The following is a 12,663-nucleotide window of genomic DNA, read 5'->3' as shown; positions in this document are numbered from 1 at the left end:
GATAAATGTATTTTTCCATTACTTTCATGTCTAAATTTCTGTTTTAGTGAGCCATAATTCATATAGACAGTAAAACTTGCACACAGGTGGTGATTTATAGCATCAGCCCACACCGTTTTTTTAATGCACCCTTTTCAGTTCTAACTTCTGGAGTTAGTATTTTCTGTGCCCGCCACCACTTTGCTTATATAAAGATCCATTTGCATCACTAGTGGGCCATTCAAGTGCAAAGACTTCTGGGAATTGGCACTTCAAGATTTGAGTCACACTGCACTGGGACTTCTTCGATCAATGTGAAATTGTACTATAAAGTCAAAGCCACTTCATTCATACGATTTATCACACACACAAAACCATGCACACACACTGAGCGAAGAGTGCGGTATTTTGTTAATCGATTTCCATCCAAAACATGTTTATTGTGGTCCACACTGAAAGGTCGCCTGAGCCCGCAAGTTCATACATTGCACGTCTTCTTGAGGCCTGACACACATCCATTGGAGCGAAGAGAGAAGTTAGCAGGTGGGGGGGCGTGGGGGGGGGGGATATAAGAGCATACATGGGGGCGTTCCCTTCACTTCCAGGCATGGAGACCGCACACACACACACACACACACACAAAAAAGGTCCGAGTGAATGGTTGTGTTTGATAGAAAGTCTTGTAGTGTGTCCAGTCATTAGAAAGCCAGGTGACACAAGAAGAGGGTGACACGGGTGCGGCTGTCCATCAGACTGTGTGTACATGAAGCTTGATCATGCGTATTAGCTTGTAACAGCAGTTGGTTTTTTTTTCTTTGGCCTCCTTTCATGGCCAGCTTGTGAGTTAAGTGATTATCAGCTTTCATATAGATTTGTTTTGCTTTTTTTTTTTTTGGCTTTTTTTTTTTTAATAATAGATTTATATAGTTCTCTCTCACATTCACTCGTCTAACTCGTATTTCCCGTACACACGGACATGGGAGGGGCCGAAATGACAAAATCAGTGAGGAGTAAAAAGAAATGAAAAAGGGTGGGGGTTGGTGGGGGGGGGATTGCAGTCTTTTTGCTCCATCAAAGAGATGGGGCGGGGGGCTCTTTCTTGGCAGGGGGGGCGGCGGCGCTGCTCTCTTTGAGGTTGAGGTTCTCCAGCGCCACGTCCAGTGTCATCACCTCCACGCAGCCCATGGACTGGAAATCGGCAAAGTTGCGCAGCGACCCGGGACGGCGGCGGCGGCGGCGGTCGGCGACGTCATCGTCGATGTCGTCGCAGTGGTGGTCCGCCAGAAGCGTGGACAGCAGCAGCTCCGTCACGAACAAGCTCCTGTCCGCCCACTGCGCCTCACACGCCTGACGCTCCGCCTCGGACACGCGCGCTTCGCTCAGCCTGCGGACAGCATGGGTTAAAAAAATAATTATCAAAAATTAGGGATACATTTTCATCATTTGGATGGGTGCACACAGCGAATTAATGTATTATACACTAGGCCTGAAAAATAACAGTATATCAATAAATATATTTAAAAAGTAAAGCCTACCGACCGACCAAAATGAAGCACTTTGTTTTTACCTAATTACAACTTCTGCGATTTGAAAATTGCATACTACTACACTGCGATGCCGATTTGAATTCGATTAATCGTTCAGCCCTAGAACAAAGTTGGTTAAAAGAAGCTGACCTGCTGAGTAGAAAGTGAGAGCTGTGCGGCGTGTGTTGGGCGGGGCTCTCCGAAGGTCCGGCGTTGGTTCCGGGGTTGCTGTTGTGGTTGGCGCTCAGGTTGGGGTTGTTGGCGGCGGCGGACGAGTTGGCGTTGTGGATGGAGTTGGCGCGCCCGCCGCGCGTGGCGTTGCGCGCCGTCTCAAGCTGCTGGCGCGCCGCCTGCGCCTGCTGCCGCTCAAGCTGGAGCTGCATCTGGAGCTGCTGCAGCTGCGAGGCCGACGGGCCCGAGCTAAGCTGGCCGCCCGCCGAGCGCCGCACGCCCGACAGCTGCGATAAAAGCTCTGTGGGGAGCCGGAAACATTTCATTGACATTCACAGGACTTTATCGGAATAAAATGGTTGGCGTTTAACTCTTTCATTGCCTGGAAACGTGAAAATACATCAAGTAAAATGATGACGTTGCGTCCCGGCGACGAGTGTTCTAGTCGATTGCGTTTTTTTTTTGTTTTTTTTTTTAAAGAGTCCTCATCATTCAAGGGGGACTCTGACGAATTACTTGGCGATGCCGACCCTGATTCATGGGAGGAGTGGTTTCCATCTGCATCAAGTGATAACAGCGGAGCTTCATCCCCAGCAGCTTCCAAAAAACCCGAAAGCACGCACCAAATTCCCAAGTAGCTCATGTGTAACATTTTGAAAAAGTGCTTCTGTAAAGCGAGTGATCACAATTGGACGACTACTTCAGTACTGAAGTATCAATGCAACGCCGCGAGATTGCAATTACTTGGCTAGGTGAGAAAATTCACAATCGGCTGTCTGCTCAAAATCGGCTAACACTCTAGGGGTTGGTTGTCTTTTCGGATAACGCTTGGCAATGAAAGAATTCAAAGGGAGCAAAAAAAATATATACATTTTAGCATAAACCCAATTTACAGTAGAATATCTGCGCTTTTCCTCAATCAAATGCACACGGCATCAAATGAGGCGTTTTGTGGCTCCTGAACCGCGCTTGACATCCCCGACTTCCTTTTGACACTTTCGGGTCATGAGGACACCATGTCTCTGCTACTGCATTTTGACCGACTTGAAGTGGCAGCTCCACAAAGGCTCTTGTGCAACGGCCCAGCGGGTGGCAACAAGTCCCATCGGCCTCATGACGTCACAGCTGGAGCCCGCAGGGCAATTTCAAGCTACTCACCCAGACTAAAATTGATTTGCGCGATTGTACCAATAAGGACATCAAGGTTTGGTTGGTGACGCACCTGCGATGGGGTCCATGGCCTCCCGGCTGTAATTAGAGCTCTGAGAGGAGTTCTGACTGGTTGAGAGCCCCCCAGTGGAGTTGCTGGTGAAGTGCATGTTTGACCTGCGGGCGCGGGGGCCACCCAATCCGCGCCCGGGATGGAACATCCGCCTCACGTGCCGCACGCCGCTCGACTCGTCGTGAATAGAGCAGTTAAGGAAGCTTGTAACCAATTTTTTTTTTGCCCTATTCTTACAGTTGGATGCTGCAAAGTAAAATTGTAATAGTAAAAAAAAAAGAAGAAAAAAAAAAAGTGCCGAACAAGGTGAGTCATTCATCAGAAAACAAACATCATCTTGTGTTCTATAGCGTAGCGTGTTGTAAGACAGGACATTGTAGTAGATGTAGTTTCAGCTAGTTTTTTTTGTTTTGTTTTTTTTAAAAAAAAAGCATTTTCATTTTATTTCATTGACAAAAAATATATTTTTAATTTTTGTTTTACTTATTTTGTAACGCTCATAACATTGATGCCAAGTATTTAACCAGTCGACTAATCAGTTCAACGCGTAGTAGTGGTGCAACGGATCATCTTTGATTCGTGATCGGCATGATGGTTAGTGGAAAAGAAAAAAAAAAAAGAAGTGCGTGCACATTAAGGTAACGTGATTAGTCCGCATTCACTGTAATAGCGGCACAGGACATCGAAAACCCTCACGGATCACGGAAGTCGCATGCATGGGAGCGTTTGGGCAACCTGGGGGTGAAACGAATCCTCAAATTAATGCTACAGGATATTTTTTCTGCCTCTTGTTCGGACATGATGAGAAAAAAGCTAAATAAAACTTTGTCTTCATTTATTCTATAAAACACTTTTGCTCATTTAATAATTGTAAACATTCAGCTCAAAATGTCGAGCAGGATACCTTGTTATTATATACACTTGTACCATGTGTAAAATAAGAATGCATCCTGCCTCATATTGCGTTGAGTTGCGTTATTAAATCCTAAACAGCCATTAGGGTTTTTTTTTAAGAGCAAAAACGTTTTATAAAATAAATCAAGACAAACTTCAATTATTTCATTGGATCCGAACTGTGACGTCTACATTTTTCACTTCACCCACGCAGGGCACATCCCCGCCTTAACGACACCGTTTTTCAGCTGTTTAGCTGGTGCATCTGATTCACTCCAACACAACTTCTCACAAAAAAAGGATATCAGGTCTCTGGGTACTCTGTGTTCAAGTGTGAGGTGAGCAGCAAAATCGTCTGTCACATGATTGGGGTCTCCGCCGGGCAGCGCTGCACAAATGGGGCAGATCTGCAGGCCAAGAAAACAGACAGAAGTGAAGTGAGCGAATGAGGGTCCCCAAGCTGCTAGCGTTGATAATCGTGAATCCCCGCTGACATTTAGAGGGGATTTGAAGATGTGCGACTGACCATCAGCAGGCCGAGACATGTTGAGAAGCCTGCCGTTCCCTGATTTAGTGACAGGTGCCTTGCTACCTTTCAGATGACATTTAGCCTGCTACCTCTCTGCTTTTAAGCAAATGGGAAAATAACGGTTTCCTTTCCATTGTTTACTGTCAAATGTACGCCTTTAACCTATCAAGGACGGGAGCGCACAACCCGCGTTTCTACCCCTGGAGCGCTGTTGCGTTTTTAAGTTTAGTCGGAATCGCTGACGGAAACCCGTTTAAAATTAGAGGCGGACCGGCCAATAGGCGGTACTATTTTTTTTCTCCCCGGAAAAAAAGGTGACGGTGACGATGCCGCGAGACCCCGGAGGATGTTTGGGAATCTTTTCCGAGCCGTAACGGCCGTCAATCACGGGAGCTCTGAAACAAGCAACGGCGGCGATAGAGACGACGTGCTTGTGGACTTTGAACCGGTGGAACCAGTCGAACGTGATATGTTGTTAAGACAATGAAAATATCGACGTCTTTGTAACAGAATAGAGGATGCTAATTTCTACCACTTGATTTTTTTTTTTTTTAAATTAAAATGAGTGCTTCTCTTGCACTGACACTTTATTCATTACATCTTCAATTCAACAGTAAATAATAATAAACTCGGGCTTGTATGAAAGTCACATGTCTAAGCTCTCAAATTCTTTTGGAATGATATTTCTATTTGCTACAGGAGCTGAGATAAATGATTTTGTAGGCGTTGAAAAAGAGGGGGATTCTGGATGTCGAGCCGGGCGCTTTAGCCCTTCGTGGGTTAAACAACAGCACAGGTTGGTGAAGGGTGCAAATGCTGACGAGAAAGGGGATGAGCAAAGCACATATTTGCATTGACAGAATGTCATTATGAAAATGAGACTAATGTTGACTTAGTCATGTACTGTAAACATTAGGTATAGTTTGAAGCTCATGCGCCTACCCGTGTGTAAACTCCAATGATATCGAACCGTCCGGCAGGAAGCGACAAAGTAGTTATGGCGTAAACAATATTTTGCATGCACAACTTGATTTGAAAGACATTCTATGCAGATGGACGAAGGGGTCCGGGGCAATGTTACTAAACGATACATTTGGAATAAGATTAAACAATATCAGCAATATGTTACGTTCTAAGGGCACCGCTAACGATCGGACGGTTTTCGCGTTGAAACGACGTGATCGTCATATCCGATCAAAGCCTTTCATTGCCGATCAAAGAATCCGATCACCCACAGCGTGCTGTGTGTAGTTTGCGCCATGAAAAGATATCTCGCATGGCCACAAGTGTCGACACAACCAACTTAATCCGACATTTGAGGAACAAGCAATTGGGAGACGACGGTGAGTTTACGAGGCTCACCGCAACAGATTTGCTGCTATTGATAACAGGACGTAACGGCGCCGATATAGTGTGGCAATTATAATATGGCGATATCACGGTACTGCCGATATTGTGACGTCCTTATTATCTACATTCTCAGACTAGCTAACGATACGCTCAGTGCGATGCATCTTGAGATTGCCATACCACTTCGGTGGAGGTCTCCGTGTGCTCGGCGGCCACGTGCTCCTGCAGGGACATCTCGGTGTAGCCCATTCTGCCACAGTAAGGACACGTGAAGGCCTGGGGCTGCTCCACCGAGAACGCTTCTCCGCCGTAATACAAGTCTGTCGGCAGAGGGGACGAGGCGTTACGGATCTGGACCAAAGCGTGCTCTGCAGCCTTTCTCATCTGTTCATTCATGACTTGAGGTCTTTCCTCTCAAAACACATCCACACTGCGCACCTTGCCGTGTTGCTACTTTTTAAATTCTGCAAGTGGGAATATTTCACAGAAAAAGAAAAAAGGACATCAAGTAAATAGTACCCGCACACTTCAGCCTTTTATAGAGCTGCTCTAAATTGCAGATGCCAGACAGCGCTTCCCAAAAGCTGTCGAAAAGTGTTGTTGGGTAGCTCATGTAACAATGCTTCTTGCCAGTATACATTTTACTGTTGGGGAGGTTGATCGTTTCCTTTTTTCGTGGATGCACCGAATGAGCAGCGCGACAGAGTGCGCATGCAAAATCCGCATGACCTATGTCAAGCAACATAATTCTGCTGTCACTATTGACTCTCCTTGGTGAATTGAAGCTTCTAACTCACAAGGAAGAAACATTTCAAAGAATCTTACAACTGACCACGCCACTCTGTCTACGCCCAAATTCTGAGGTCGTCGCACACATTACTTTGCGAGGGTGAGAGTTATCATCTTGCAAGATGGAGTTTTCCTTTAATGTAGGGCTGTCAAAGTTAAAGCATTAACTGTGGAGATTAATTTACATGTTATAACGCAATAACATTTAAAAAAAAAAAAAACGCTATTAACTTAGTTTTATTTACTTCCTGTAGCAGCTGACCTCTGCTCACTTTGCAGCCAAACTTAGAAGAGAGTCACTGTAGCAAAAACGAGCTTTACTTTAACTTTAAAAAGTTGCTTGACAGCTCATTTGAAAAATACAAAATAATTTGCACACTTTGCAAAGCCAAATTCAAATACCATATTAGTTGTACATCTTTGATGTATTGTTCAACCGTTGTATTTCACGGGAAAAGAATCGTATTCAGGATCAAAGAAAGCTATTGGAACAGTCTTTGAATCGAAATATACTTTTATTTTTTCCACATTAAGATTTTACTCCAGTAAATATCGGTTCAAAGCTTCGTAAGAAATTGTGGTTGAAAAATATGATTAATCGCGATCAATTGTACAAAATTTGGGGATTAGTTCAATTTTAATCGCTTGACAGCACTGCTTTAGTGATAAAATGCCTTGGTTTATTTTTTCCTGTAATGGAGATAGCCTGTAAAATGGGTTATTTGCGTACTTTTAAAACTAGAGTCCTTAGTATTATGACACTAACCTTGTTTCCCGTTTACATTCTTGAGACCAACAAAAAGCATAGTGATGCATCTTGGTTGACTTTGATTTTCTGGAAAGCGCAAAAAACTAGAGGCCCGTTCTTTCGAGACAGCATTTTATCACAATAAAACCATACGGTCGCTTCAAAAAATTGTCAAATAATCGCAAATTTTAAGGCGACCTGACATATTCTTCCAAAGCCTAATTAGATACCCACATGAATTCGTTTTGGAGCGCCGTGTCAGCGGTACTCACCAAAGTCGACCCGTGTCAATATACACTGCATGGGGTGCTCCGTGGTGTGTCTGGTGGTGGTGGCGCCGCTCTCGTAGCACGACGCGCACAGGTCGTAGTCGTAGCAGATTAAACATTTGTAGCGGCGGCCCCGGAAGTTGCCTTTCAAACACGCATCGCAGCTCACGCCTGAGGGCACAAAGGTGAAAAGAAAACCGGCTCAGTTTATTCCAAAAGATTTGAAGGCCTATTTGAAGCAACTCATTGATAGACTAAGACTTGCTTTCTATTCATGAGTTTTTATTGTTGATTTATGAGAGAAATAAAACTAGCGATGATTAAAGTAGATGAAACAGTCTTGTTTGGCAATAGACGTTCATGTGCGCTCAAGCAATTTGTAAGATTTGCTTTGTAGAAAATGGGCATCTCCAGAGTGCGAGGCTGTGCGGTGAAGCCCCGTTAAAGTCTAGGCGGACACCCGCCGAGGACGCGTCGGCCACGGTCAGGCATACCGAATGCAGCCCTCTTCAGGGAATTACTTTTACACATTAACACATAATAATATAAGATGAAGACAACGACATTTAAAAAAAAAATGGCTCAGGTGGCAGAGTGGTCGTCTACCAATCCGAAGGTTGTGCGTTCAACCCTCAGCCCAGGTGACCATGTCGAAGGTGACCGACATGACGGGTTCTATTCCAGGTCGGTGTCCCAATACCAAGCTCCGATAAAAATGGGTGGGTTGTATCAAGAGGTCAAGCGTAATTAATGTAGTAAACAAATCACACGAGTGACTCGCGGTGGTGACCTCTAATTGGACAAGCCGAAAGTCACCTTCTCTGTCACATGTGGGTAAGGACAGCCACAGCACTTATTAGCCTTTTATTGAATGTCAGGAGAACAGTCAAAAATAAAGACACTCAGCGAACTCTCACAGATGCTGCTGTCAGCCACAGCGCTCTCAGCCACTCCCAAACAGATTTGCCCAAGACACATGCCACCCTACCAGGCCCCACCTCTTAAAGGCATATGCTTGCACACTGCACAGTACATTAAAGGCCAATTTAATGCTAACGCTAATACTTTGATATGTTTTTTTATATGTCCAGACATGGCTGATTTTCACCTATTGAAGGTAAGTTTGGAAATATAAATGAGCATATTTGACAAATATACAGTTTTCATGGTGATTATCATGACATTTGTATAAAGCCCAAGCCACGTTTAGGGCCACTCCTAGTTCACGGTAGTTATATTAACGCACAGTAATGTATTTGTAACTTGAGTTGACCTGAACTGTCAATCTCCTGAGACTTCTAGTGTACACGTTAGTTCAGGGCCGCTTAGGGCCTGATTAAGCTGCCTCGCAACGACTGAACGAGCTGCAATTAGCCAGGTTGTGTGTTCCAATTCAACTTTTTGTCATCTAAAACGAGTCCCCTCATCGTGTGAGGCGGTAAATATTAACGACGGACTTTTTGAAGCACGGGCAAGGTTGGCCGCAAGGACATGCTTGTGCAGAAATTTGCCACACATTAGCTCTCCAAGCAGAATGTACGACGTGCGAGAGTAGCCTCGCCCCCATTCGCTGCTGCCTATTCTCGGCACTGACCCAGACCCCCAACACCCCCCCACCCCTCCACGAGCCCAGTGTGGTAACCATAACCAACCAGCAGCCTGGTTGTGTTAGCCGCCATGCTAACTATACCGCGTTAGCTCCACTTAGCAAGACGTTCTGGGGCTTCTTCCGCCTATTTGACAGCGTCGTCTCCGGCTCCAGTTATCATTAAAACACGAACGTCAGCCATCATTTTACCATTAAACTTGTGTACATTCATGTTTACTGGATAGTCATCACGCGTCCGTGCTGCTAACATTGCCTCAGCGACTACTAGTAAGACATTCTCGGTTAGCTTCGCTTAGCCGGTGGTGCTTCCCCCCCACCGCGCCGTCAACGTTTCTGACAAACGCCGATCTAGCTCACTAAATCGGCGCCGAGTTTCTTACCTTCATGCCGGGACATTCTACGAAGCCGAAAGCGAGCCCGAGCTCGGGCCTGACACGCAAAACCGAAACAAGGACTATATTAGTGAAGAGAAGGAGAAGCCGGGGCTGGTTGGCTGTCCCTGGCCTCTTCCCTCATGAAGGATCCGGTGAGCTGCTGCCCTCCCTCCGTCCGCCTCCTGCTGTGTCACCGCTCGGCTCATCGCTCATCCGGACGGAAGATGGCAGTGTTGTCACTGCTTTGGAATCACAGCCCACTTACCGTCATCAACGAGGGACAAATCCTGTATGCTACAAAGCCGAATAGAATAGAATAGAATAGAATAGAATAGAATAGAATAGAATAGAATAGAATAGAATAGAATAGAATAGAATAGAATAGAATAGAATAGAATAGAATAGAATAGAATAGAATTTTGAAAAATATTGAGGAAAGAAAGGGGGTGTAATATGCAATTCACAGGTGCCAAACTGAACATGCATTGACTGTAGTTTTAAGTTGTAATGTCATCACCATTCACCACTAGAAGGTAGACATGGCTTAGTTGTACTTACACTGGACCAATACTACAACATGAGTAGGTACCTTAATAATATAACAATTTTGAGTGAGTTGATTTTTGTGGAAAACGTGCTAATTGAGTTTTTGCTCTTAATGTTGGTTTGTTGCTCAGCAGGTTTTTTGTCATCCTTGAATGGTACTTTTTATGCAGTGGGAAAAAAATCACAGTGTCGTTATTTTGTTGTTTACTTCAAACCCTTTGTTTTTTGGGTTAGGATAGTGGATCTTTAATACATGCATTGTAAAATGTTTTATGAAAAATGAAAGAGCAATTGCTAAATTTATGAAGAAAGAGGACATATTTTGCACATATCTAAAATTGCATTTTTATCATAAATATGGTTAGGACGTGTGTGTGGTCATATGTCGCCCCTGAGTAGAACTGATGCCTCCAGCCTTTAAATTGCCCATCCTTGATAGAAATAATTGAATATATCCATCCATCCATCCATTATCGATACCGTTTATCCTCACAAGGGTCACAGGCGTGCTGGAGCCTATCCCAGCAGTCTTTGGTCATTAGACGGGGGACACCCTGAATTGGTTGCCAGCCAATCGCAGGGCACACAAAGACAAACATCCGCACTCACAATCACACCTAGGGGCAATTTAGAGTGTCCAATCAACTTACCATGCATGTTTTTGGAATGTGGGAGGAAACCGGAGTACCCGGCGAAAACCCACGCAGGCACGGGGAGAAAATGCAAACTCCACACAGGGAGGCTGGAGCCGGGATCGAACCCATGACCTCGGAATTGTGAGGCGGACGTGCTAACCAGTCGCCCACTGTGACGCATAATATAATATAATATAATATAATATAATATAATATAATATAATATAATATAATATAATATAATATAATATAATATAATATAATATAATATAATATAGGGCGGCACAGTGGTCGACTGGTTAGCACGTCCACCTCACAGTTCAGAGGTCGTGGGTTCGATCTCGGCTCCAGCCTCCCTGTGTGGAGTTTGCATGTTCTCCCCGTGCCTGCGTGGGTTTTCACCGGGTACTCCGGTTTCCTCCCACATTCCAAAAACATGCATGGTAAGTTGATTGGATACTCTAAATTGCCACTAGGTGTGATTGTGAGTGCGGATGTATGTCTCTGTGTGCCCTGCAATTGTCTGGCAACCAGTTCAGGGTGTCCCCCGCCTACTGCCCAAAGACAGCTGGGATAGGCTCCAGCACGCCCCGCGACCCTTGTGAGGATAAGCGGTACAGATAATGGATGGATGGATAATATAATATAATGTCATGTCTACTCTTAATATAATGCAAGCGTCATCAGGAGATCGCAAACATGTGCTTCTTCCATTTGTTTTCACTCTAAGAGTGTGGAGTGGCTCTAATGTCACATCGCATTATATCACCTCATCCTCATGTCAACCCTCTGCAGAGGTACAGTAGTGTGCTCATGCTGCTATCATTGCACAAGATGTAAGTGCTATTAATACATTCGCACTTGACCCTTGTGTAAATAGGGCACATTATTTTGGAATCGTCTGTCTCATGTCTGGAAAAAGAGACGTTTAATCCCAGTAAAATGCATCCCACCTCGTCACAAATGCGCAAAGCTGATAACAGAATGATGTCAACTGATAAAATGATGGATGTTTTTCTTCTGCTTCTTATGCCAGCACAACCTCCTTTTCCACTTCTTTTGCCAGCATCAATTCTACTTCTTCTCAGCCAGCATCGCTTCTGTCTTTTGCCAGCAGAGCCTCTCAATTTCCGCTTCTTTTGCCAGCAGAGCATCAAATTTGTACTTCTTTTGCCAGTATAGCTTCTTCTTTTGCCATCATCCCTCTATTGCTTCTTTTGCGAGCACAGCTTCTAACTTTTCTTTTGCCAGCATCTTTTCTTATTATTATTTTACCAGCATGGCTTTCTACTTCCCTTTGCTTTTTAAAGTTTCAAGTTTGGCTTCTACCTTTTCTTTTGCCAGCATAGCCACTTGCTCTTTTGCTACCATCCCTTGCTCTTCTTCATCTTTGTCTTCGTCTTCTTCTTCTGTTTCTTCTTCTTCTCGTGCTGCTGCTTCTTCTTTGCTTCTTCTTCTTCTTCTCCTCATTGTCAGCTTCTTCATCTTCTACCATTTCTTCTGCCAGCACTTCTATTGCTAGCATGCCTTCATCTTCTCATTTTGATAGCATCCCTTCTTCTACCACTTTTTGTTTTCATTCAGCATAGTGTCTACCCTTCTTTTGCCAACACAGTCTCTTCTTCTGTTGCGAGAATCGCATATCTTCCTTTTGCTAGCACAGCTTTTCCTTGCTCTTTTGCCAGCATCCCTTCTACTTATTTCACCAGCATGGCTTTTACTTCTCTTTATTTAATCCAGCATAGCTTCTACCTTTTCTTTTGCAAGCATCGCCTCTTATTTTGCTAGCACATCTTCTACCTGCCTTCTATCTATTTGTTTGCATTCCTTCTTCCACTTATTTTACATGAATTCTACCGTTCCTTTTTTTTTTTTAACAATTTACAAGCATAGCTTCTACATTTTTACAATTCAATCTTTTGTTTTTTTTTGCCCAAATGGCCCTTTTTTCTTTTGATACTATCTCTTGTAGTTATTTTTGTTAGCACAGCTTAGACTCTCTTGGCATGGCTTTTATTTCCT

General features: G+C 44.2%; 1 protein-coding gene across 1 annotated transcript; it reads right to left on the bottom strand.

The window, feature by feature from the left end:
- Window positions 1-398: 398 nt before the first annotated feature.
- Window positions 399-9,703, bottom strand: LOC147147408 (E3 ubiquitin-protein ligase KCMF1-like). Its single transcript, XM_086031372.1, has 7 exons — window positions 9,467-9,703; window positions 7,481-7,648; window positions 5,852-5,991; window positions 4,098-4,199; window positions 2,899-3,079; window positions 1,656-1,977; window positions 399-1,363 (listed from the first exon to the last, which is right to left on the bottom strand). The coding sequence occupies exons 1-7, from the start codon at window positions 9,480-9,482 to the stop codon at window positions 1,051-1,053; spliced, it is 1,242 nt and encodes a 413-aa protein (XP_085887498.1). The 5' UTR covers window positions 9,483-9,703; the 3' UTR covers window positions 399-1,050.
- Between the last annotated feature and the right edge of the window lie 2,960 nt (window positions 9,704-12,663).

The sequence above is a fragment of the Filicampus tigris genome, chromosome 5, assembly GCF_054856515.1.
Source record: "Filicampus tigris isolate MCC_2025a chromosome 5, RoL_Ftig_1.0, whole genome shotgun sequence".
In the NCBI taxonomy this organism is placed as follows: domain Eukaryota; kingdom Metazoa; phylum Chordata; class Actinopteri; order Syngnathiformes; family Syngnathidae; genus Filicampus; species Filicampus tigris.
The sequence above is the reverse complement of the archived record's forward strand: the minus strand, read 5'-3'. Positions and strand labels throughout refer to the sequence as shown.